The sequence below is a fragment of the Ursus americanus genome, chromosome 21, assembly GCF_024610735.1.
Source record: "Ursus americanus isolate L20-20 chromosome 21, mUrsAme1.1.p, whole genome shotgun sequence".
NCBI lineage: Eukaryota > Metazoa > Chordata > Mammalia > Carnivora > Ursidae > Ursus > Ursus americanus.
This window is the reverse complement of record NC_142147.1, coordinates 49,801,439-49,822,439: the sequence shown is the minus strand read 5'-3', so window position 1 is coordinate 49,822,439 and position 21,001 is coordinate 49,801,439. Positions and strand designations below refer to the sequence as shown.

General features: G+C 55.1%; 2 protein-coding genes across 6 annotated transcripts in view; one reads left to right on the top strand and one right to left on the bottom strand.

The window, feature by feature from the left end:
• Nucleotides 1-482: 482 nt before the first annotated feature.
• On the bottom strand, nucleotides 483-20,199 carry ZSWIM9 (zinc finger SWIM-type containing 9). 3 transcript variants are annotated; one of them, XM_087870948.1, is made up of 4 exons: nucleotides 19,948-20,199; nucleotides 18,587-18,859; nucleotides 11,691-12,003; nucleotides 483-3,448 (listed from the first exon to the last, which is right to left on the bottom strand). In XM_087870948.1, exons 1-4 carry the CDS (start codon nucleotides 20,154-20,156, stop codon nucleotides 1,268-1,270), a joined length of 2,976 nt encoding a protein of 991 aa, XP_087727074.1. In that variant the 5' UTR covers nucleotides 20,157-20,199; the 3' UTR covers nucleotides 483-1,267. The 3 variants fall into 3 exon arrangements, with proteins under 3 accessions (XP_087727074.1, XP_045628156.1, XP_045628155.1); XM_045772200.2 differs by having other exon boundaries at nucleotides 19,944-19,997; XM_045772199.2 differs by lacking the exon at nucleotides 19,948-20,199 and adding an exon at nucleotides 19,420-19,790.
• Nucleotides 20,200-20,209: 10 nt separating this feature from the next.
• The window catches only part of LIG1 (DNA ligase 1), a 35,268-nt gene continuing 34,476 nt past the window's right edge, over nucleotides 20,210-21,001 (top strand). For 2 of the 3 annotated variants that reach the window (XM_087870949.1, XM_045772201.2), the window contains exon 1: nucleotides 20,212-20,421. The gene's annotated coding sequence lies outside the window, so the exon portion shown is untranslated. Of the gene's footprint in view, nucleotides 20,422-21,001 lie in introns of all 3 variants that reach the window. The other variant, XM_087870950.1, reaches the window with a different exon arrangement.

Here is a 21,001-nt window from a genome sequence, read left to right as displayed (position 1 = left end):
CATGCCCATTCTCTTTTTTTTTTTTTTAAGATTTTTAAAAATTTATTTGACAGAGAGGACAGCGAGAAAGAGAACACAAGGGGAGTGTGAGAGGGAGAAGCAGGCTTCCTGCCAAGCAGGGAGCCCAATGCTGGGCTCGATCCCACAACCCTGGGATCATGACCTGAGCCGAAGGCAGACACTTAACAACTGAGCCACCCAGGCGCCCCCACATGCCCATTCTTAAACCATTCACTGGCACCAGTCATTTGCCAAAATCCATGGATGTTGGCAAACGCCACCCTGGTGTACTGGTCCAGATGAGGGAGGAAAAGGGCTGAGCTGTTGGGGGGGGGGTTGAATTCATTTTTGCCCTCTCCATTCCATCTGGCCCCAGGAGGTCTCATTGATAGAATGGGAGAAGGAATGTTGGAGCACCTCAAGTTCTCTCCAGGTCTAGGTCTCCCCCTCTTCCCGAGAAGCCAGGAACTCAGTGCAGAAACCAAAATAATACTGTTTTATTCCAATCTTGAAGCACAATAGTCCAGACTGTTCCCCTCTCCCACTGGAGAGCCTCCAGCCCATCCCACCAGACCTCCCTCTTATTCAGTGTCTTCTGGGAATGACCAACCAGAAGGTCAAGGGGATCCAAGACTCCAGGCTTTGGAGACTCTCAAATCACTCCCTTCTTTCTTCTCTCCCCATCTCCCATACCTTTTCTACGTTTTCTTCCCATGTGTCCTTTTGTTTTTTTTTTTTTTTTTCTGTGTCCTCCACCCTGGCCTCCTTCTCCCCTGCCTCCCTCTGCTTTTTCCCATTTCTGCCTCTCCTCTTGTCCTCTCTCCTCTGCTTGTCTCCCTGCTAGTTTCTCTCCTCCTCCCACCCCCCACTTGTCCTCCTACAGTCCCCCTTGCTTTTCTCCTTCACCCCTGCACTCTCTGGAGTGACCATCTGCTCCTGCCTGGGCTCTCCCCATGTCCTGGTGTCTTCCCCTCCCCCAGCTTTGTCCCCTCCTTCCTTCTGCCCCCGTCTGAACCTGTCTGCCCCCATCTCATCACACACTTCCTCTCCTGAGCGAAGCCCTCAGAAGCCATCCTGGCCACCACCGTCTTCCACACTGTGGCTCCAGGACCCCGAGGGGCAAACGGCCAAGGTGAGGTTCCTGGATGACACAGGAGGTGGCTAGAGGGACTGGGGTGGCCACCGTGGCCTCAGCCCTGTTATCTTTGGGATCGAAGAATGCTCTCCTACCCTCGCAGCGGAGGGTGGTAGGCAGGGGCCTGAAGGGTCAGGGCTCCGGGGCTCTCCCCCAGCAATCCCTGAGCAGGTCCATGTGGAATAAGGCTGCCCCGGTGAGGAGGCGCGCTGCGAAGAGGTGGCGGCAGGGCAGCCGCCGGGCGGCGTGGATGGAGCAGCTGCAGCGGGTCAGAGCCCTGTCCAGGAAGAAGTCCGAGGTGCCATCCTTAAGGGCAAACCCCGCGCCAGTCCAGTGGAAACCCCGGGTACCGTGCTGCCTGGCAAAGGCCAGCTCTTCGGCCACCAATTCTGCCAGCTCTGGCCCACAGGCTGCTCGGAACTTGGCCAGGGGCTCCCAGTCCACCTCTTCCTCAGCCGAGGGGCAGCAAGGCCTCTTGGGCTCCCTTGGGCCTTCTTCTTCACCTCCTTCCTGCAGGCTCTCCCCGGTGGTCAGGTACACTCTCCTTGTCCCTGCCCATTCTGGATCGCCCTCAAACACAGTCCCCACGGGGGTGCCGCACATGACCCCATTCCCCAGCCCTAGACCCCTCCCTCCTGTGCCCCCACACTCTACCCCTTGTCCTCCTCTGCTCTTGGGGCCCAAGGATGGGGCTCCCTCTCCATTCTCCAGGCCTGTCATCCTTGTGTCCCCCAGCTGGACCAGAACCACATCCTCCAGGTCCCTTCTTCTCTTGACCCCCAAACTCACTCCTCTCTCTTCTCCAATCTCTGGCCCTCTCTGCCTCTCATCTCCCCACTGGGGTCCCCTTTGGTCTCCATTCTCGGGGACCAACTCCCTGGGCTTCTCCAAATGGGGCCCCCTCCAGTTCCTGACCTCCAGCCGCCTTCCCTTGTCGGCTTCCAACTGAGGCCCCTTCCACTCTCTGGTTTTCAGTCCATGCGCCCTCTCATCATGCAGCTGGGCCCCCCTCCAGGGGCTCCCTTCATGACTCCTGGCCCTCTCAGAATCAAACTGGGTCCCCCTCCGGTCTGTGGTCTCCAGCACCCTAACCCTTCGATCCTCCAGCCGGGCCGTCGTCCAGCTATACCCTTCCAATCCCCTTAGTCCGTGGTCCTCCAACCGGACGCCTCTCCGGACATAACCTTCCGGTCCCCAATCTTTCTCACACTCCAACGGGGCCCCCCTCCAGTCTCTGATTTCTGGTCCTCTCCACTGCTCGTTCTCCAACTGGGATCCTCTCCAGCCACTGCCTTCTATCCCTCTCACTTTCTGGTTCTCCAGCTGGGCCTGTCTCCAGTCTTGGACCTGCAACCCTCTCCCCATCTCGCTTTCTAACTGAGCCCCTCCCCGGTCTCTGGCCTCCAAACCTCGGGGCCACTCCTTCTCCAACTGGGCGCCTCTCCAAATACATCCTTCTTTCGGGGTCCCTCCCCAGTCCCCACTCTCCAGGCCCTTCATCCTCTCCTCCACGTGGGCTCCCCTCCCCGGCTCGCCCTCCGGCCACGGCCCCCCACCATCCGGGCCCTCGGGCGCCGCCTCCCCGGCCGCGTCGGCCCACTGCATGGCCACCAGGTCGCGGAGGCACTGCGCCACGCTGCGCGAGGGGCTCAGGCGGCGCAGCAGGCGCCGGCGGTGGCCGCGCACCAGGGCACACGCGTCCAGGTCCCGGGCAGCCTCGAAGGCTCGGAAGCGCACCCACATGTCGCGGCGCGGGGCCCAGTTGCGCTCGAAGTAGTCGACGAAGGCAGCCGGGCCGTGAGCGCGAAGCTCCTCCAGCGCCTCGGCGTAGGCGGCGGGCGACGACGCGCCTGCCAGGCGGCACAGGCGTGGCCACAGGCCCGGGTCCTCGCGGCCGGCGCCGCCCAGCTCCTGCGCCTTGCTGAAGAGCGTCTCGAGGCCCTGCGCGCGGCAAATCTGCACGCGCGCGCCCGGCAGCAGCTGGCGCACGGCGGGCAGCTGCGCGGCCACCTCGGGTCCGGCGGTCAGGCAGCGCACGCGGCCCTTGACGTCGGGCGCGCTCTGCAGCAGCGAGGCCAGCGCGAAGCGCAGCAGGCTAGGCGTGCCCGGGCGCGCCACGCAGCAGGCGGCCTGGCGCGCGCGGCCCGCGCCGTCCACGCACAGCACGGCCAGCAGGTCCAGCGCGCCCTGCAGCCCCGGCAGCCGGTCCACCAGGAGCATGCGAGGGAAGCGCCGCAGCAGCGCCCGCGTGCGCGACGTCAGGAAGAACACCGTCTCCACCACCGCCTGGTCCTCCACGAACACCAGCTTCACCTGCGGGCGGGGGGAGGGGGAGGCAGGGAGAGAGGTCAGCAGACGCGGGGGTCGCCCGGCGTCTCCCGGACCTCGGGTCTCCCCCCCACCCCGGGGGCAATGGAAATCCATTCATTCCTGCGTGCAGCCGGGGAATGGTTAAAAACGCGACCTGTGGGGGGCCGATCGCCTGGGTGCGAGATCCGGCACCTCCCTCTAACAGCTGTGTGATTTCTGCACACGAGACAGCCTCCCTGAGCCTCAGTGTACCTACTGGGAACTGGGTATTCATTCCTTTCTGCGCTGAGAATTGGCGTAGAGCGAGTCTCCACGTGTAGGCCTTGGAGCCGCTACTTCACCTGCTGGGATCTTGTCAGAAATGGATATTCTTAGGCCTTCCCAGACCCGCCGAGTCAGAAACTCGGATGGCCCCACAATCGGCGCTCTGACAAGCCCTTCAGGGGATTCCCCCGCCCGCTCCAGTCTGAGAGCCACTGGTCTAGCACTAAGGCTGAAGGCTTCGAAGCCAGATGGTCTAGGTTTGAGTCCCGGCCCCACCACTCCCGAACCTTGTGACTTAACCTCTCTGAGCCTCAGTTTCCCCCTTATCCTCCTTGTTCCCCTAATTTCCCCTTCTGGGAACTGCACATTCATTCCTTCATGCTGGAAGGGTCAGGTCCAGCTTAGGGTCTAGAGCCAGACTGCCTGGGCTGAGACCCTGGAGCCCCCACTTCCTGGCCCTGTGGCTTCCGGCGACTTCCCTGATCTCCACCCCATTTGTAAAATGTGAGAGTATCTCTGTGACTGGAAGGACGAAATGCATTAAAGCATTGAGAACACTGCCTGGCACAAAGATATGAACGTTCAACCGCTGGTAAGTGCTCTCAGAGCGTTCGTCGTTAATACCATTCTCACCCCTGCGCCAAGATCACGTCCTTATAGAGGTCTGCTCTGACCATCGCTTCCAAGCAAACACCCCAGCTCTCTCTAGCCACTGTTGGCCATGGCGCTTCACCGCCCTGCAGCATGTGACGTCTTTATTTGCTGATTTGCTTATCGTCTGTTTGCCCTTCCTAAGACGGAAGAGCCACGAGGTTAGGGACGTCGTGTTTTGCACTCCTGATGTTTGGAAGGGCGCCCACAGCCGCAGCTCGATACATCCTGAACGAACGCACGCCTCCGTGTGCAGCAGTGCCCACCGGCCACGTCTCCGGAGTCCAGGGAAGAGTCTCATTTTGAATCCTCACTTTGTCTCTTACTAGCTCTGGGGACCCTGGGCGGAGTCTCACTTTCCTTGGCTGCAAAACTGAGGTAATGTCTGTTAACCACGGTCGTGGAGAGGCTAAAATGAGATCATTTGTGTCCAAAGCTTCGTGCGTTTCTAATCCCGCTATTATTTCTGTCTTCCTCGTCTCTCAGCAGCACTGAGGACAGGGAGCCTGCCCTCTTTCTGCAACTCTCTTGGCTTCTGTCACCCTGGAAACTCCCGGCTGTCCTCCTTCCTCCCAGGCGTCTCCCAGGTGGTCTCCTTTGCTTGTCGCAGCCGTGTTCTACCCCTGCTCTGCTTCTAAATGTTGCTGTCCTGGCTTCTCGTCTCTTCTTTCCTGTCTCTAGGCTCTGCCAAGGTGACCTCATCTGGTCACACAGCCTTCCTCATCTTTCAGCTGATGACTCCCAGTTCTGTATCTCCAGGCTCTAGATTCATCTACGGAGCTGCCTCGGCAGGAGCATGGCCCATTGGACGTCGTCTCCAGTGTCCCTGGAGATTGGCAGGCCAGAGCTACACTTGATTTTCAATGGCCCCCCACCGGCCCCATCTCTGTTTCATTTCCTAAACTTCTGATCAGATCACCCCCTCCCCTGCTTGAAAACCTTTCCTTTCCCGGGACTTCGAATCCCACTTCAGGCACCACCCAGAGTTCACACCACGCTGTGGGCCGGGCGATCAGGTGTTTGGACCTCATCTTCTGTCCCTCTCGTCCTCCTTGACCTCAGCCACTCTGGCATCATCATGCACGAAAGCCACTGAATGGGACAGGCAGGCGGCGATCGGACTCCCTCGGTCCCGGTCAGCGCGGACCCACAGCTGCCAATTATGTAAGCACGGTTCTCGCCACAAACCATTCTGCCATCGTCCAACCTCATCCTACTGGATGGTTAAAAAGCACTGCATCGGGGCACCTGGGTGGCTCAGTCGGTTAGACGCCCGACTCTTGATTTGGGCTCAGGTCATGATCTCAGGGTCGTGAGATCGAGCCCCGCATAGGTCTCCCCACTTAGTGGGGAGTCTCCTTCTCCCTTTGCCCCTTCCCCTGCTTGCACTCTCTCACGCTCTTTCTCTCTAAAACGAACACATAAATCTTAAGAAAAAAAAAAAAGCACTGCATCATTCTCAGCTTTCATGGGGAAAGAAAAAAAAATCCTCTAATTAAAAAAAAAAAAAAGAAAAAAAAAGAGAGGTCTAGTAGAATCCCAGAAGAACAAGGAAATTGCTTTCCCAGCCCAGAAATCCTACATTCAGCATCTTAACACGTATTAGAATTCACTAAATTTTATGAAAAAGCCTAGAGAACTTAACTGCTGGAGTAGTTACTATCCCACTATGATGTTTTTCCAACCATCATGAATTTTTACACCTACGATTACTTTACGATTTGTCTCCGCAGATGTTTCAACCTAGAACTGCTCTGTCCAAGCCAGTCGCCTTAGCCCCATGTGGCTATTTACATTTAAATTAATTAATATTTGACAACCTATAAAAATTCAGTTCATCCGTCACACTAGTCCTATTTCAAGGGCTTAACAGCCACAAGGGGCCAGCGGCTGCTCTCCTGAATGCCGCAGACACAGGACATTTGCACCATCACAGAAAGTTCCTTCAGACAGCACGAGTGTAGAAATTAACACGCAGGTAAAGGTTGCCCTAAGTATAACAAAAAGAGTGACACGTTTCTACAGTCTCGGGTTCGTGTCCGTTTCTAATGGGGAGTCAGGCGTCGGAAAAGGAAATACGGCAAAATGTATGTGCCTTGAGATTTTTCCAGAGCAGACAAGCCCTTGATGAGTTAGAAGCCGACTTCCGTTCTTTAAGGGATAACTTCGATTTCTGACCTCGGGTTTTCTTTCTAAAGAGGGCACGGAAGCTCTTCTTGCCCAGCCATGGGTTCGTTAAACAGCGTTGACTGAGAGCCTCTTGTGGGTCCGACGCTGTGCTTGACCTTGAGGAGAGAGGAGGGACGGAGGCAGGCCTGAGTCCTGCCCTGTTGGGCTGGCTTTGGTTCCGAGAGCAGTCGCACCCGCACTCGCACAACCAGTGGTCCTTTCAGCTGAGAGACGCGCACCCCCAGGTAGTAAGCGGCCGGGCCAGAATTTGAACCCAAGGCTGCTCGGGCCCGGAGTCTGCCCTCCTGACCGCTATACCGCCCTGGCCTTCACGAAAGGGGTCCCACAGGCCTGATTCAAGGGCGTGTGGCTGGCAGATAGGAGGGCTCACATGACGGCAGGTGTCACCGCAGACACACGACTCGGTGGCACTGGGATGCGTCAACCACAGAGGGTGGAGTCCGCAAATGTGAACACCAGAAACCATGCCACGAAACGCTCTCCATCCACAGCCCTGTTTTCCCGTGATCGGAGCGGTCCTATTCTCCAGACTGGCCCGGAGGGAAACAGGAGGGAATAAAAATACCGAAATAGCTATGCACGCAGGGCTTCCTCCTCAACTGTTTTTACACAGACACGCACACACACACACACTTAGTCCTCACACAACTGCAATCCTACGAAGTAGTACTTACTCTTATCCCCAGTCTACGGACCCACAAACTAAGGCTTGGAGAAGTAACTTGTCGCCCCCTGTCGGATGTCCCGCGGCCAGTAACTGGCCCAGCTGGGATGTATATAAAGCTCTTAGCCCCTAACAAGAGAAATAAAACCAGTTTCTAGCTGCTACTATAGGACCAGAAAATAGCTGATTAACCTCGGAAGTCACCGGGCACCTGTGCGGCATAAATTCCCAGCAGTGGGAGAGGGACCAACGTGCTCATTTCGAGAGACGTGGCCCAATTGTCCTCCACGGGGACTGTACTAATTTACCTTTTATTACTCATAAAAGCGGCATATTCAGATCAACATTCCTCCTTCTCAGAAGGCGAAGCACAGCCATGACCAAAGGTACAACATTTCTGGGCAAGCTCCGTCCCTACCCAGAAAGCCAGCTGATTACCCTAGAGCCCGCCACAAACCAGGGGATGGAGATGTGACTGGACACCACGCAGCCCATCATCGCTGCCTCGGGGCAGATTATAAAAGGTCTTAACACCTCCTTTGTTGAAGCAGCTACTCAGTCTTGCTCGCAAACTGTGGCAGTGGCTTTTGGGTGTATTAGTCTCGTTGGACCCCCTCCCAGGACCAAGTAGGTCACAGCCACTCAGGGGGTCCCAGGCATTCGGCTTTGCAAAGTAACCCCTCCAAAACGGAAACAAAACAAAAAAGAAAACAATAACCACAAAAACCCCCAAACCAAAACAAAAACCAAAGGCATCCCTCTTTCAGGAGACTGCTGGGAAGCGGAAAGCATAATATCTGGTTATTCCTTAGCCTCATCTTGGGACCAGGTAAAGAATTGTTATCTTAACATATTAGTAATACAGAACTCGTTCAATGTATCTCATGACTGAAAAGAGCCACCTGAAACTACCACGTTAAGGTGACGGGTTGGCCACACTCCTCTAACTTTATCTTCCCTGAACCTCAAGTAGAGGTTTCTATAGAAAGAAAGACAGGAGCAAACGGAAAGGAGACAACAGGAACCAAACTCGGGAAGCTGGTAAGCAGATGGACAAGATGTCCACTCCCCACCCTCCGCGAAACAAAAGCCAAACCCCAAGCCCCACGGTTCCTGAGCCGGCAACTGCAAAAAATGCTGAGGACCGATAATAGCATGTCACAAGGAATTGGCAGCGCCAGGCGGTGGGGGGAGGTTAAGACAAGTGGATGGCTGTTTGAGGAGCGGGTAGACCGCTCAAGGTCAAATTTCCTCTCACTCCCAGGTGGCTAGAGGTTTATACTATGAAAGGGTAGAACAGAAAGGGCCCGCTGGCCAGGGAGCCTGGGTGGCTCAGCCAGTTAAGCGTCTGCCTTCGGCTCAGGTTATGATCCCAGGGTCCTGGGATCGAGTCCTGCATCGGGCCCCTGCTCAGCGGGGAGTCTGCTTCTGCCTCTCCCTCTGCCCCTCCCCACCGCTCACGTGCGTGAGCTCGCTCTCTCTCTCTCAAATAAATAAATAAATAGAAAGGGCCGCTGGCCTTGGAGACAATGGGTCCATGTGATGAGGAACAGGGTGTCCATGCATCTCATTGCCCCAAAGCCAGCTCCCCAGTGTTCTTCCCCCATGTGGCTGTGGCTGTCAGAAGCTGGCAGCCTGGAACTTAACCCACCAGACAGAAGTTAAAGGTGACCAGCCCCAGAGGAAGAAACGAAAGATGCCGACACGTGGCCAACCCAACATCTAAAGCAAGATGCAAAAAAAGTATGTCTAATATGCTACCTTGCTGGGGGAGGGGAGCAAGTGGAAATAAAATTAAAACGAAAGACACCAATTTCTCTGTATCCCTATAGGGTGGGGCTATTCGCTGTGAAGCCACTAGCTGCCCGGGGCTGTTTAAATTGCAATTAATTAAATTAAATTAAAAATCCAGTTCCTCCATCAAACTGGCTGCGTTGCAAGTGCTTGATAGCCACATGAGTCCAGGGGACACAGAGCATTTCTATCGTCATAGGAAGTTCCCCTGGGTAGTCCTGAGACATACAATAGAAAGAGATAGAAGATGTATGAAGAAGGATACTCTGGTGGCCTCTGAGGAGGGGACCTGGGGGACAGGTGACAAGGGGACTTTTCACCTTTTGAACCTTTGTACCTTTTGAATTTAGAAGCATGTGAACGTGTTACATATTCGAAAAGTTAATATTTAGGGGCGCCTGGGTGGCACAGCGGTTAAGCGTCTGCCTTGGGCTCAGGGCGTGATCCTGGCGTTGTGGGATCGAGCCCCACATCAGGCTCCTCCGCTATGAGCCTGCTTCTTCCTCTCCCACTCCCCCTGCTTGTGTTCCCTCTCTCGCTGGCTGTCTCTATCTGTCGAATAAATAAATAAAATAAAATCTTAAAAAAAAAAAAAAGAAAAGTTAATATTTAAGTTAAAAAAAAAAAGGAGTAATCCTTTCACTGGTCTCTCTTGGTGTTCCAGAACTCCTTCCTTGTTTCCTTTAAAAGGATTACAGTGGACTAAAAGACAGACCCAGGAGCCAACCTTGCTTTAGCCGGGATCCTATGGCAGCCTCCACACCGGAAGTTAAAAGGACAATCCCTTGACCTTGAAGCCTTTCATTTGTCAGTGAGTGGCTTCTCCCGGGGTCAGCCCCGCTCGGGTGTCTCCAGGGAAGACAGCCAAAGCTTATTTATTTGACGGTGGACAGTGGATAACTGAATAGCTCAGCGAAGACCAGTGGTGTGGGGAGTACACGTGTGTACCCCCATTTCACAGAGCAGCAAACTGACTTGGGTGGGACCCTCAGCTCTCCGGAGGCTAGACCTGATGGGAAGGGGCCTGAGCCTCATTTCTAAACTAGGGACTAGCCGAGCGGTCAAGAGCACGGCCCTGGATCCAGACTGTGTAGGTCTGAAGTCAGCCTCCATCGTTAAGTAGCTGTGTGACCTCAGGTCAGTTCCTTGACCTCTCTGTGCTTCAGTTTCCTTGTCTATAAAATGGAGGGGAGAATGTGGACTCCTTCCCTAACATGCTCTGGTGTGATTTAGATGAATGATAATATGCCAAGCACTTCAGGTCGTGCCTGGCACATAGTGCTTGATAAACGTGAACTGAAAAGATCATCCATGTGATATGTGGCTAGAGGGCTGGGTTCGGGCTGGTGGCTTGAATCACGGCTGGCTCCAGAGCATGAGACGGAGGTGGGGGAGGTCTCTGGACCTGATTCTGGAGAGTGGATTCACACTGCATCACCGCCCTGGGTTGGGACCTCTTCCATACATGCGAGAAAAGTACAGCCACCTGGGGGGGGGGGGGAGAACCTAGCTTCGCCACTTTTATCCCTCCCTTCCCTCCTCCCTCCCTGTACATCCACCCCCGGCTCTGAAGTTGGATGAAAGCAGCAGAAAGCTTCCTCTTGGAGGAACAGCGGGATGCTTCAGCAACCTCTGAACCTTTGCACTGGCTAGTCCTTCTTCCTGGAACTCCAGTCCCTCTGAAAATAGAATGGGGGTCCCGTGCCTCCATTCTGTCTCCTCTGCTTCGCCAGCATTTCCTTTGAGAGAACTTCCCTGACGACTCAAATTAAAATAGCACCTTAAAGGGGCACCTGGGGGGCTCAGTTGGTTGGGCGTCTGCCTCCAGCTCAGGTGATGATCCCAGGGTCCTGGGATCGAGCCCCCGCACTGGGCTCCCTGCTCAGCGGGGAGTCTGCTTCTTCCTCTTCCTCTGCCTCTCCCCTCGGCTTGTGCTCTCCCTCTCTCTCAAATAAATAAGTGATTTCTTAAAAAAAAGTAAATTAAGATAGCAGCCTTACAACTAACTGTCCCTCTCCACATCCTCACCCTATTCTCCTTGACATTAGTCCTCACTCCATCACCTTAGGTGACAGAGGTGACCCACCCTTCTGAGTCTCGATCTGGATGGTGGGGAAGGGCTGTTTTCACTTTGTGGACATTCTTCCCACTATGCACTTCTCATCTCTGCATTTTCTATGTGTGTGGTTTAGTTTCTTGAAATGGCACTTTGTCACCTCTCCTAGTCCCAACCCTCCTGACGTTTTATCTCCGTTGGGTGTGTCTGTCTCTTGTTGGTTTCCCCCACTACAACCGCGAGGTGATTCTAGCCGTTTCTCTGCAAGGTAGCCAATAGCCAGAAGTGGCTCTTTAAATTTCAATGAGTTAAAATGAAATAAAATTTAAAATTCAGTTCCTCGGTCCTACTCGCTGCACGCAAGTGCTTAACAGCCACGTGTGGCCAGGGGCTACCCTACGGGGGCGGGGTGCAACATCCCCAAGCATTTCCGTCAGAGACAGAAAGCTCTTGGGCACTTAGTGAATGACCGCGCGGGGAGGCGGGGGGGGGGGGGGGGGGGGTGGGGGGCGATGGGTGAAAGGAGCGAATGGAGGAGCGGCGCATGAATGAATGAATGAATGAATGACCCGCGAGGCTCAGGCGTGGCTCTCCCCCGCCCCCGCCTGCCTCTCCGGAGACCCCACCTTGGCCTCGGGGTCGGTGCGGAAGAGTCCCTCGAGCACGTGCAGGGCGTCCAGGACGCCGTGGTCGCGGCCCTTGCAGTAGGAGAGCAGGCGGTGCACGTCGGCCGGCGCCACGAACTGCTTGGAGATCTTGTTGGTGGTACGCACCGGCAGGCAGGCGTTGGCCAGCAGGTGGCCCGGGCGGAAGTAGTAGGCGAACTCGAGAGGGCAGGCCGGGTGCGAGTGGGTCAGCTGGCACTCCGTCACCACGAGGCGGTCCCGCAGCGGGCTCAGCTTGACGATGATGAAGGCTGGGCAGCCGGGCTGGGGGGGCCTGCGGGAGGAACGACCACCACCGCCGTCACATCACCCTCTGCCCTCGTCCTCCTTCTCTCTCTCTCTCCTTTTTAATTATTACTTTCTAAAATTAAGAACTGTGCCAAGCATCGAGAAGAGAGAGGGCCTTTTGGAATTCGCCAGCTGCATGACCTTGGGCAAGTCCCTTCAAGCCTCTGTGCCTCAGTTTCCTCCTATGTTGAACGGGAGATCATCATCACCAGACCTTTCTCCTGGGGTTGTTGTGAGGATTGAAAGAGTTGATGTATGGAAAGCACTTAACTGTGTTGCAAGGTGGCCAGCACCCATGCTGGCCGCACCACTGTACCTACCACCCCACCCCTATCAAAAGCGGAGGACTGTTTTATTTACCTCAAACAACTGTAAGAAATAAAACCCTTCAGACACTCCTGTGTTCACTTCTCATTTAGCAAGAACAAGGCAAGTGAGGGCTTCTGGGAACCCTGCCCTCCAATAGTCCCCTCCCTCCTCGGTCCCCCAAAGTAGCCACTCCCCGGATTGGGTATCTAGCCTTCCCTGCGTATGCTTTTAGGTACCAACAAACAGTGGAAAGTAGGTTTCCATGTTCTAAAATTTCGTCGACACGGAAAGGTGCTCAAACTCATCAGTCATCTAGCCGATACGAATGAGAAGCCCCCAATGATGCCACCACCCACCCACCAGAATGACCAAATAAACACCGAGCGAAGACCAGGATGTGGAGAAAGTGCGAGACTTAGCTTCTCGTCGATGGGTGTTTAAACGTAAACTGCTTGTGGAAAACCGCGTGGCAGGAGCTGTGAACGCGATCACCTGCGTCCCCGCGACCGAGGATTTCCACTCAAGACAAATGCCTGCAGATGGGCGCCCAAAGATTGTTCTAGAATGTTCACAGCAGCTCTGTTCGTATTGGAAACAGTCCAATATCCACCAGGAGGGTAGGAAAGTAAGTAGGGCTATATCCTCAAACACGACCCTGACCAACAGTAAGAATGGACAGGCCATTACTACCGCCAGCGACGTGGTCGGATCTTGGGGACCTGTGGTGTGACAGATGCCCGACACGAAGGATGATAAGCCACCGAGTGTCGGGTTTATCGCAAGTCTCACAAGAGGCAAAGGTAGCCTCTGCTGCTGGGAGACCGGACAGCGGTACCCTTGAGTGGTTAACGCTCTGGGGGCGCTTCTTGGCACTGGGCACGTGTATGTCCTTGTTCTGGGTGTCGCTTACGTATGCATTGTTTGGGGGAGACTCGCTGAGTTGCATACGTAGGATGCGTGTGCTTTTCTTCACGTGTGTTACGCTTTTAAAGAGTTTACTCAGGAAACATTTTTCTTTCTAGCGTATGGTAGGCAGAGCAGCCCCTCAAGGACGTTCACAGCCTAGTTGCTGGAACTGTGCAAACATTACCGTGCACTGCAAAAGGAACTTTCCAGGTATGATTAAATTAAGGATCTTGAGATGGGGAGACGATTCAGGTGGGCTCAGTGTACCCCCAAGGGTCCTTATAAGGGGAAGACAGAAGCAAGAAGCTAGAGAGACAAGTCAAAGTCAGAGAGAGAGAGAGAGAGAAAAAGATGCTTCTCTGCGGAGGAGCAGAAAGCTGAGGAGAGGCTGCAAGCCGAGGAATGCGGGCGCCTCTAGAAGATTCTCCCCTAGAGCTTCCAGAAGGATCCAGCCCTGCAGACACCTCAATTTTAGCCCCGTGAGACCCGTGCTGAACTGGTGACCCTCAGCGCTCTAAGATCACACATTTGCATTGTTTCAAGCCACCACATTTGTGATCCTTTGTTACAAAAGCAATGGGAAACTAACCCCATTCTCTATATACTTTTGCAACTTGCTTTCTCACTCATCAGCTTTTCACTATCGGTTCATTCCTTTTGCTGCCTGATATGCCACTCGCCACTCTGCCAACTATGTTGGGGTTATCTTTTTTTTTTTTTTAAGATTTTATTTAGGTCATCTCTATAACCCAGGTGGGGCTCGAACTCACAACCCCGAGATCAAGAGTCGCGTGCTCAACCGACTGAGCCAGCCAGGCGCCCCTCTGCCAACTGCACGTGGTCTCCACTTCTCCCTTCTTACGAACAATGCCTCGAGGACACCCAACTCTCTTATCTGTCTGTGTGTGAGGAAGAGCCTGTCTGGACAGTGGTCCACAAGCTGTAGGGCATGGTCCCCCCCACCAGCTGAAGTTGATCAAGGAGCTACAACCAGCACTGTAAAAAATGAAAGAGAACGGGCAGGGGGGATCAGGGTGCATTTCCCTGATAATAATACTAATTATTAACATCTGCTTTCTGAAAGGAGGTTCCGTGTTTCTCCGTGAGGGATGATACTGACATTTGAGTAGGAGATTTATGTTTATAGAGCAGGGTCTGGCACTTTTTCTGCAAAAGGACAGACAGCAAATAGACTCTGTGCTATATTGTGAAAACAGCCATAGATCGCATGTCAATGCATGGGCCTGGCTGCGTTCCAATAAAACTTTATTTACAAACCACAGCTGCAGGGTGGATCTGGCCCAAGGTCCTCACAGCTTGTCAGCCCTTGTAACATAGGCTGTCCAGGGCTTGGCAAGGAACTAAGACGTCTGACTCATAGGCAGTAAATGTCAGTAGCATGCCTTAAAATGCTCCTAAATTGTTTCCAAGTGGCCCCTGAAAAGGGTGAGCCTCACTGGAACCCACCCGAGACGCTCCAGTATAAATACTTAAGAACTGTCTTTGTTAAACCAAAAGGGGATCCTTGACACGCCTCTTTTCTGTGCCATGCATGAGGTAAAGGAAAACCAGGAGCCTGCTAGCTTTTCGAAATCTACATAAAAAGCTGTCTGAGACTTTTTGCCTTCTTTAAAGCAGCAAAAATAATGCAAAATTAGAAAAAAGTCTAAGTCTCCAAATCGTTATAAATAAAATACAAATGTGGGGCCTCTGTGGCGGTGTTAGATGCAACCAAAAGACGTTCCCTGACATGCAGCCATTTCTGGTCTACCAAACCTGCGGCCTGTTCACAGGGCTCTACCTGACCCGTTTCCCCTGGCTAACTCGCGGGCTCTCGTGAAACTCTCTGGCCTGGCCTCTTTTGGCTGACTCTTTTGGTTCAGCCCTCCCACTCAGGGGAGGTCACACCTCTGGGAAGCTGTGCGTCTTGCCAGAGAATAGCACGTCCCCTCTGGGGTCCCCGCGCCTCACTTAACTGTCTACTGTGGCCTCAGCATGCTATTTCTGCAATTTCTCTACACCCAGCCGGGGAGAAGAACGCCACCCACTTCTACATCTGAACTCCATGTGGGCAGGAATCTTTGTCTGTGTTGCCTACTGCTATGGTCCCAGCACTGAGAACAGCCCCTGGCCCTTGGGAGGCACTCAGTAAATAGATGATAAGGAATGACAGAATCCTGCTGTACGAACCCCAGGCACCCAAGCACTCCGCTTATTACATCAAGCCACCCAGCACCCAGTCCTGCCTGTCGTGCCTTATGAGCTTATCAGACCATTCACGTTTCCCCATTCCCACTGCCAGCTGCCCTACCCAGTTCCTTCCTTTCTTCAGGAAACATCCTTCTCCCTTCTTTTGCCCCATTTAGCTCCTATTCCTCCTTCACAACTCAGAACCAGCATCACCTCCTCCAGGAAGCCTTCTCTGACCATGCCCAGGCTTGGGCAGATTTCACGCACACTGGGGTGAGGATTTGACGGATGTCCATCTGTCATGCATGCTCTTCACTGAATGGGCTGCTCTTCCACTGAAACCCGCACGATCTAAAACACATTCACCCAGCACATAGCAGGTGCTTGAAACAAAGCTCTCGGATGGACCGACAGCATGGCACCTGGTACCACGTTCGACTCTCATACTGATAATCCATGATTGAAATAAAGACGAGGGGTAGGGGAGGGAAGGGAGAGGGGACCAAAAGCATGGGCTTTGTGGTCAAACTGTGTGGGTCCTGGTCCTGGTTTCCCCCTCTCGGCAGCTGGGCTATCTTGGGAAATTGCTTTAACCTCTCTGTGCTCGTTTTCTCATGTGGAAATTGGGGCTAATAAGAATAGTACCTCACAGGTTCATTGAGAGGAGTACAGAAGAGGATCCCGTTACGCAAAGTAGTTAGACAAGGGGCTGGTGCATAGTAAGCATTTAATAAAAACGAGCCTGCTATTTCCCCCATTTTTTTTTCTTCTAAAAGTACCATCGCTTTGAGCTGTTTTGCACTCCATGCACCCATTTCTCCTTGATCTTTCAGGTTCTCAAGCTCTTTGTGTTTTCAAGTGCTGGTGTGTGTATTCTAGAGAGGGAAGCGCTGCGAGAGCTGGGTGGTGGTGGTGGTGGTGGTGGTGATGGTGTGCAGAGCAGAGGGCTGGAGCTGGAGGGGGAAGAGGCCGGCGGCGATTTGTGGGCGGCTGCTGGGCAGCGTCTGGGGAAGGAGACTGGAGTGGCCAGGGAGAAAGGTCTGATGTGTGTTCTCAGGCCCCTCAGCCTCAGCCTCCTCGCTGGGCTCCTGTCTCTCTCGTCCAGTCTGCCCCCCACATGGCCCTGGGAGGGATCATCCTTCACCCAGAGCTGCCCCTGCTCTCAGCCCCTCCTGTCTCCTGGCCCCCTGTGACAATTGCAGAGCACTGGGGACAGTGCCTGCACGTAGCAAGTGCCATGTGTTTAAGTCAAATACACACAGACATAAATGTATAAACAAAGAGGATCCCTTAAGTTTTCGTTTACTGGTCACCTCTTCCAGGAAGCCTTCCAGAAGCACCCTGTAAGCTCTTAGGTGGAGCAGAGCTGACCACTCCTCTTTTGTCCTCCTCCTTCCCACTCTCTAACTTCTCTCACAATTGTGAGCCCTGATTTCCATTTTTTTTTTTTTTTTTGGTCTTTTTCTCCTCCATTAGGTTCTCAGCTGCTCAAGAGCAGAGGCCAGCTCTGGGTTCCAAATGCCCAGCAAAGAGCATGCATGCAGTAGGTGCTCAATAAGTGTTTGTTACTTCGAATTGGGTTCTGTTAGCAAAGAGAGATTCCAGATTGGGCCCAAGGCGCTCACACGCTCTAACGTTCTAGATTTCTCTGTGATGGTGTGTGTTTGATCCTGTTCTGCTTCCTGACCTCTGAGTCTCTGATTCTAGATAAGCAGGGCATAAAAGACCAAAAACAGTAATCTCTCCATAAATGTCTCAGTAACTATGGTGAGAATTGCTACTCGCCAGTGCTCACTCTGCTGGATGCTCTTTTGAGCGACGTGCTCATATCATCAGCTCATTTCATCCTCACAAAACCTTGGAGATCGATCAATACCATCACTTCCTCTGTTTTCCAAGTCAGGAAACTGAGACCCAGAAAGGTGACGTCACTTGCTCAGTGTCACTGGCTCATCACAGCAGGCCTGGGGCTCCCAAGTCTGCGCTCTTGACTGCCAGAACAGCTGTCCTTTACCCAGCCGCCCGACGTTCCCGGCACCGGGAAGCCCCTTCCCGGGCTTGGTCTCATAGTAAACTCCCAACTGCGCTGCGAGAACCCCATTTCAGAGGAGAAATCCGACTCAGAGATGCGATGTCTGTTGCCCAAAGACACCCACCCCAAAGTGGTGGGGCCGGTCTCAAGCAGCCTGAAGGCAGCGCCTGATTTTAAGCGCTCCGTTCTTGCCCAGGGCTCTCCAGCCAAGGGTCTGAAACTCACGCGCACCTACAGGGACCAGGCAGGTGAAACACGGAAGTGTGAGGTAACAGGGAGCGGTGGGGTCTGGGGCAAAGCTCCGTGCCAGTGCCCGGTCTAACGGCAGTGGCCGTCTGCCACACAAGAACGTGGGCTCAGCCACTTCCTGTGTTTCAAGAAAAGCCGGAAACCAAACATTTTATGGGGAGTGCCCTGGTTTAAAACAGGGGGGATGATTAAAACATCCTTGGCCAGCTGGGGGTATCTCCTATCTCTGTCACGGATTTTTCATTTGCCCCTTGTAGCATTACGCTTGTAGGGAACTTACTTGTGAGCTTGTTCCTATAACGTCAGCCTTCCTGTCCGGTCTGAAGTGCCAGGAGGGCAGGGGATTTGTCTATCCTGCTCAACACCTTATCGGCCCAATGAAGTATCTGTCACCCGTGTGGAACCTGGCCCTGCATTTACTGAATCAAGGGATGGGCCTTTCTCTCTTTGTCCTGTGACTTACTCTGCAGCCCTGTCTCTGACCTCTGTGTATGTGTCCAAAATCTGGCTCTCAACCTTTTTTTCTGGTTCTGGCTGGAGTCTCTGGCTCCATGTCTCCATGTCTCTGGAATTTTCTATCCTTTTTTTGGGGGGGGGGCTTTCTTCAGTGTGTCCATCTCACTCTCTGCCTCTCTGTAAGTACCCATTAAAGTCTGCAATTGGGCCCACCCTGTCACTCACTGTGTGTGCCTTTGTCCCTCTAGCTCACTGGCGGTCTGCCTTTCTCCCGGACTGTCTTTGCTTCCCTGCAAGGTGCACTTAGCTGTTTTAGTCGGCATCTCTCCCTCCCCATCTCTTGGTGGGAGGCTGTCTGCCTACTCCTCCCCCTCACTTCCCCTCCCCCACCCCCAGCACCCTGCAGGGCACGGCTCAGCTCACGCACCCCACGGTGGGCCGGCTGGGAGCGCGCACGTCCTTGCACACGAGCCGCACGTAGCTGTACTTGAGCACGTCGATGAGCGTGTAGAGCGGGGGCGCGCTGGCCCAGCGGCAGCGCGCCAGGTGCATGGAGCTCTTGACGAAGAAAAGCGCCAGCCGCTGCTGGCACCACGCGTCGAAGAAGCGGCTGAACTCGGCCCATGAGAAGAAGGCACGCTCCCGCAGCTCCTGTTCCTCCTGCCCCGCCGTGCTGGGTGGGGACTCCATCCTGGGGCGCCTGAGTGGAAGAGGGGGCACGTGGATATCAGACCTCTCCCCACCAGGGGAATCCCACTTCCTCCATTTTCCACCTGTCTCGCCTGTCTCTTTGGTGCTGGTGCCTCTTTCCAGGCGGGGCCCAGGGCGGGATGCACCCCCCTTAATATCTAGGTATGAATCTCCACTCCATCTTTGGCTTTCTCCCATTCCTGCATTATTCCTGGGACAGCTGGAGCCTGTCATCCTGATCCCTAATTTCAGCTCGGCCCCCTCCTCTGTAGACGTGCCCCTAAGTACAGTTAGGGGTCCCTCTCCCAAAATATAACTCTTAAGTTCAGTGGTGGATACCTCGAATGTGTCCCCAACTTCCAGCTAAAACCTCCTCCCCCCTCCAGATATATCTCCTACACGTGGCCATAACCTCTAGGGGCCCCATTCATATGAAGCCCCCCCTTCTGTGTGTCTACATTTGGCTGTAACTCACATCCATCTTTGCCCTCTTCTAAAGATGTTCCATGTCCGGATGTGCTCCCACATCCAGTCATGGATCCCTCACCCCCAGTCACACTCTTCACGCACCTGTGGCTCCCTCCTCCCTGGATGTGTCTCCGATATGCAGCTGTTGTCCCAGATGTGACCCCATGGGTCGTCACATCCCGCTGTAGCCCCTGCCTCCGAGATGCTCCCATATCCAGATGTTCTCCTCACATCCAGTATGTACTTTTCCCCCACAGGTGTGTGCTCCATTCACTTGTGGCCAATTCTCAGAAGTGTCACCAATATTTGTCTGTGCCCACCTCTTGCCCAGACGCGCCCCCCAGTCCAGCTGTAGCGCCCTCCTCCCATTTGCAGCTATCGTACTCCCAGATGTGCATTCTGGTCCTAGACATGGCCCCTCGTCCTCAGATGGGCTTCATCACCCGAGATGCTCCCCCGCGTCCAGCTGCGCCTCCCCCTCCCTCGTGCAGCCCCTCCCAACCCGTTTCCGTCTCCCCAAGCCCTCCCAGCCCCTCCTGCCGCGGGCCCTCCCATCTCCGCTGTCCCACCCAGCTGTGCCTCTCCCCTCCCCCAGATGTGCACCCTTCCCGCCCCTCCCCACTCACCTACCCGCCCCGGAGCGGCGTCCACCTCCCACAATGCTCCGCGCCGAGGCCAGGCCCGGCCCTTGCTCCCGTAATGCCCCGCGCGGCCTCCCGCCTCTCTTCCCGCCGTGCCTCGCGCAGCGGCTTCCACCGAATCTCCCTCTTTCCCCGCCAGTCACTTCTCGGACCCGCAGCTACACCCGCCCACCCAGAGCGAGGGAAGGCGCGGACCATTTCCCATCGTGCTCTGCGGGAGGGCTCACCCTACTTCACCCCTTTTCTAGTAGCCTCCCGTCCGGGAAACTACAGCTCCCAGCGTCCTCCGGGAGGCAGCGGCGGCGCGGACGACACCCGGGCCCCGCCCCTCGATACGGCCCCGCCCCCGCCCGCCAAAGTCTGCGCGCGAATTCCGTGGCGCGAATTGAGGACTGCAGTCGGGCGCCGAGTGGTTCCGGGTGTGACGCGTAGGACAGCGGCGCGCGAGGCCGGCGAGAGGCAGGTGGGGCCGCCGACGTGGGGCTGGGAGACTGGGGGGCGGCGCGCGTGTCCTACGCTCCGGGCCCACGGCTCCGCCGGGTCGGTCGGCTGCAGAGGAGCGGGCGTGGGGGACGCTCAGGAGGCCGAGAGCGCGGCAGGGAAGGGAGAGCGCCGGCGGCGGGTCGCTGCGGGGCACGCGGGGGCGTCCGCCGGAGGGAGAGGGCCAGGTAGAGTAGACGAGGACCAGAGTCTGTAAGACCCGACAGGGTTTGAGGAGAGGCCTGGGAGGCGGGGCATACCACGAGGGGCGTGGTCACGGAAGCTCGATGGGCGGGGCCCGGGGGGGGGAGACTCGGTTGGGGGGGCCATCGGAAATTGGAAGTTCGGGAAGACTGGCCCACCTGGAAAAGGGTGGGGACGGGCGAAAGTTTGTTGGTGGGCAGGGCCGGACGCTAGGAGGCGGGGCCGGGAAAAGGTTCAAAGAAAGCGAGAAGTGGGGTCGGCTTTAGATGTTGAGGGGAGGATCCCGCTGGACGGAGGCGGGGCAGAGAGAGGTCAGTGGTCTGGTCCAGGTCTAGGCCAAGACCTTAGGAAAGGTTGGG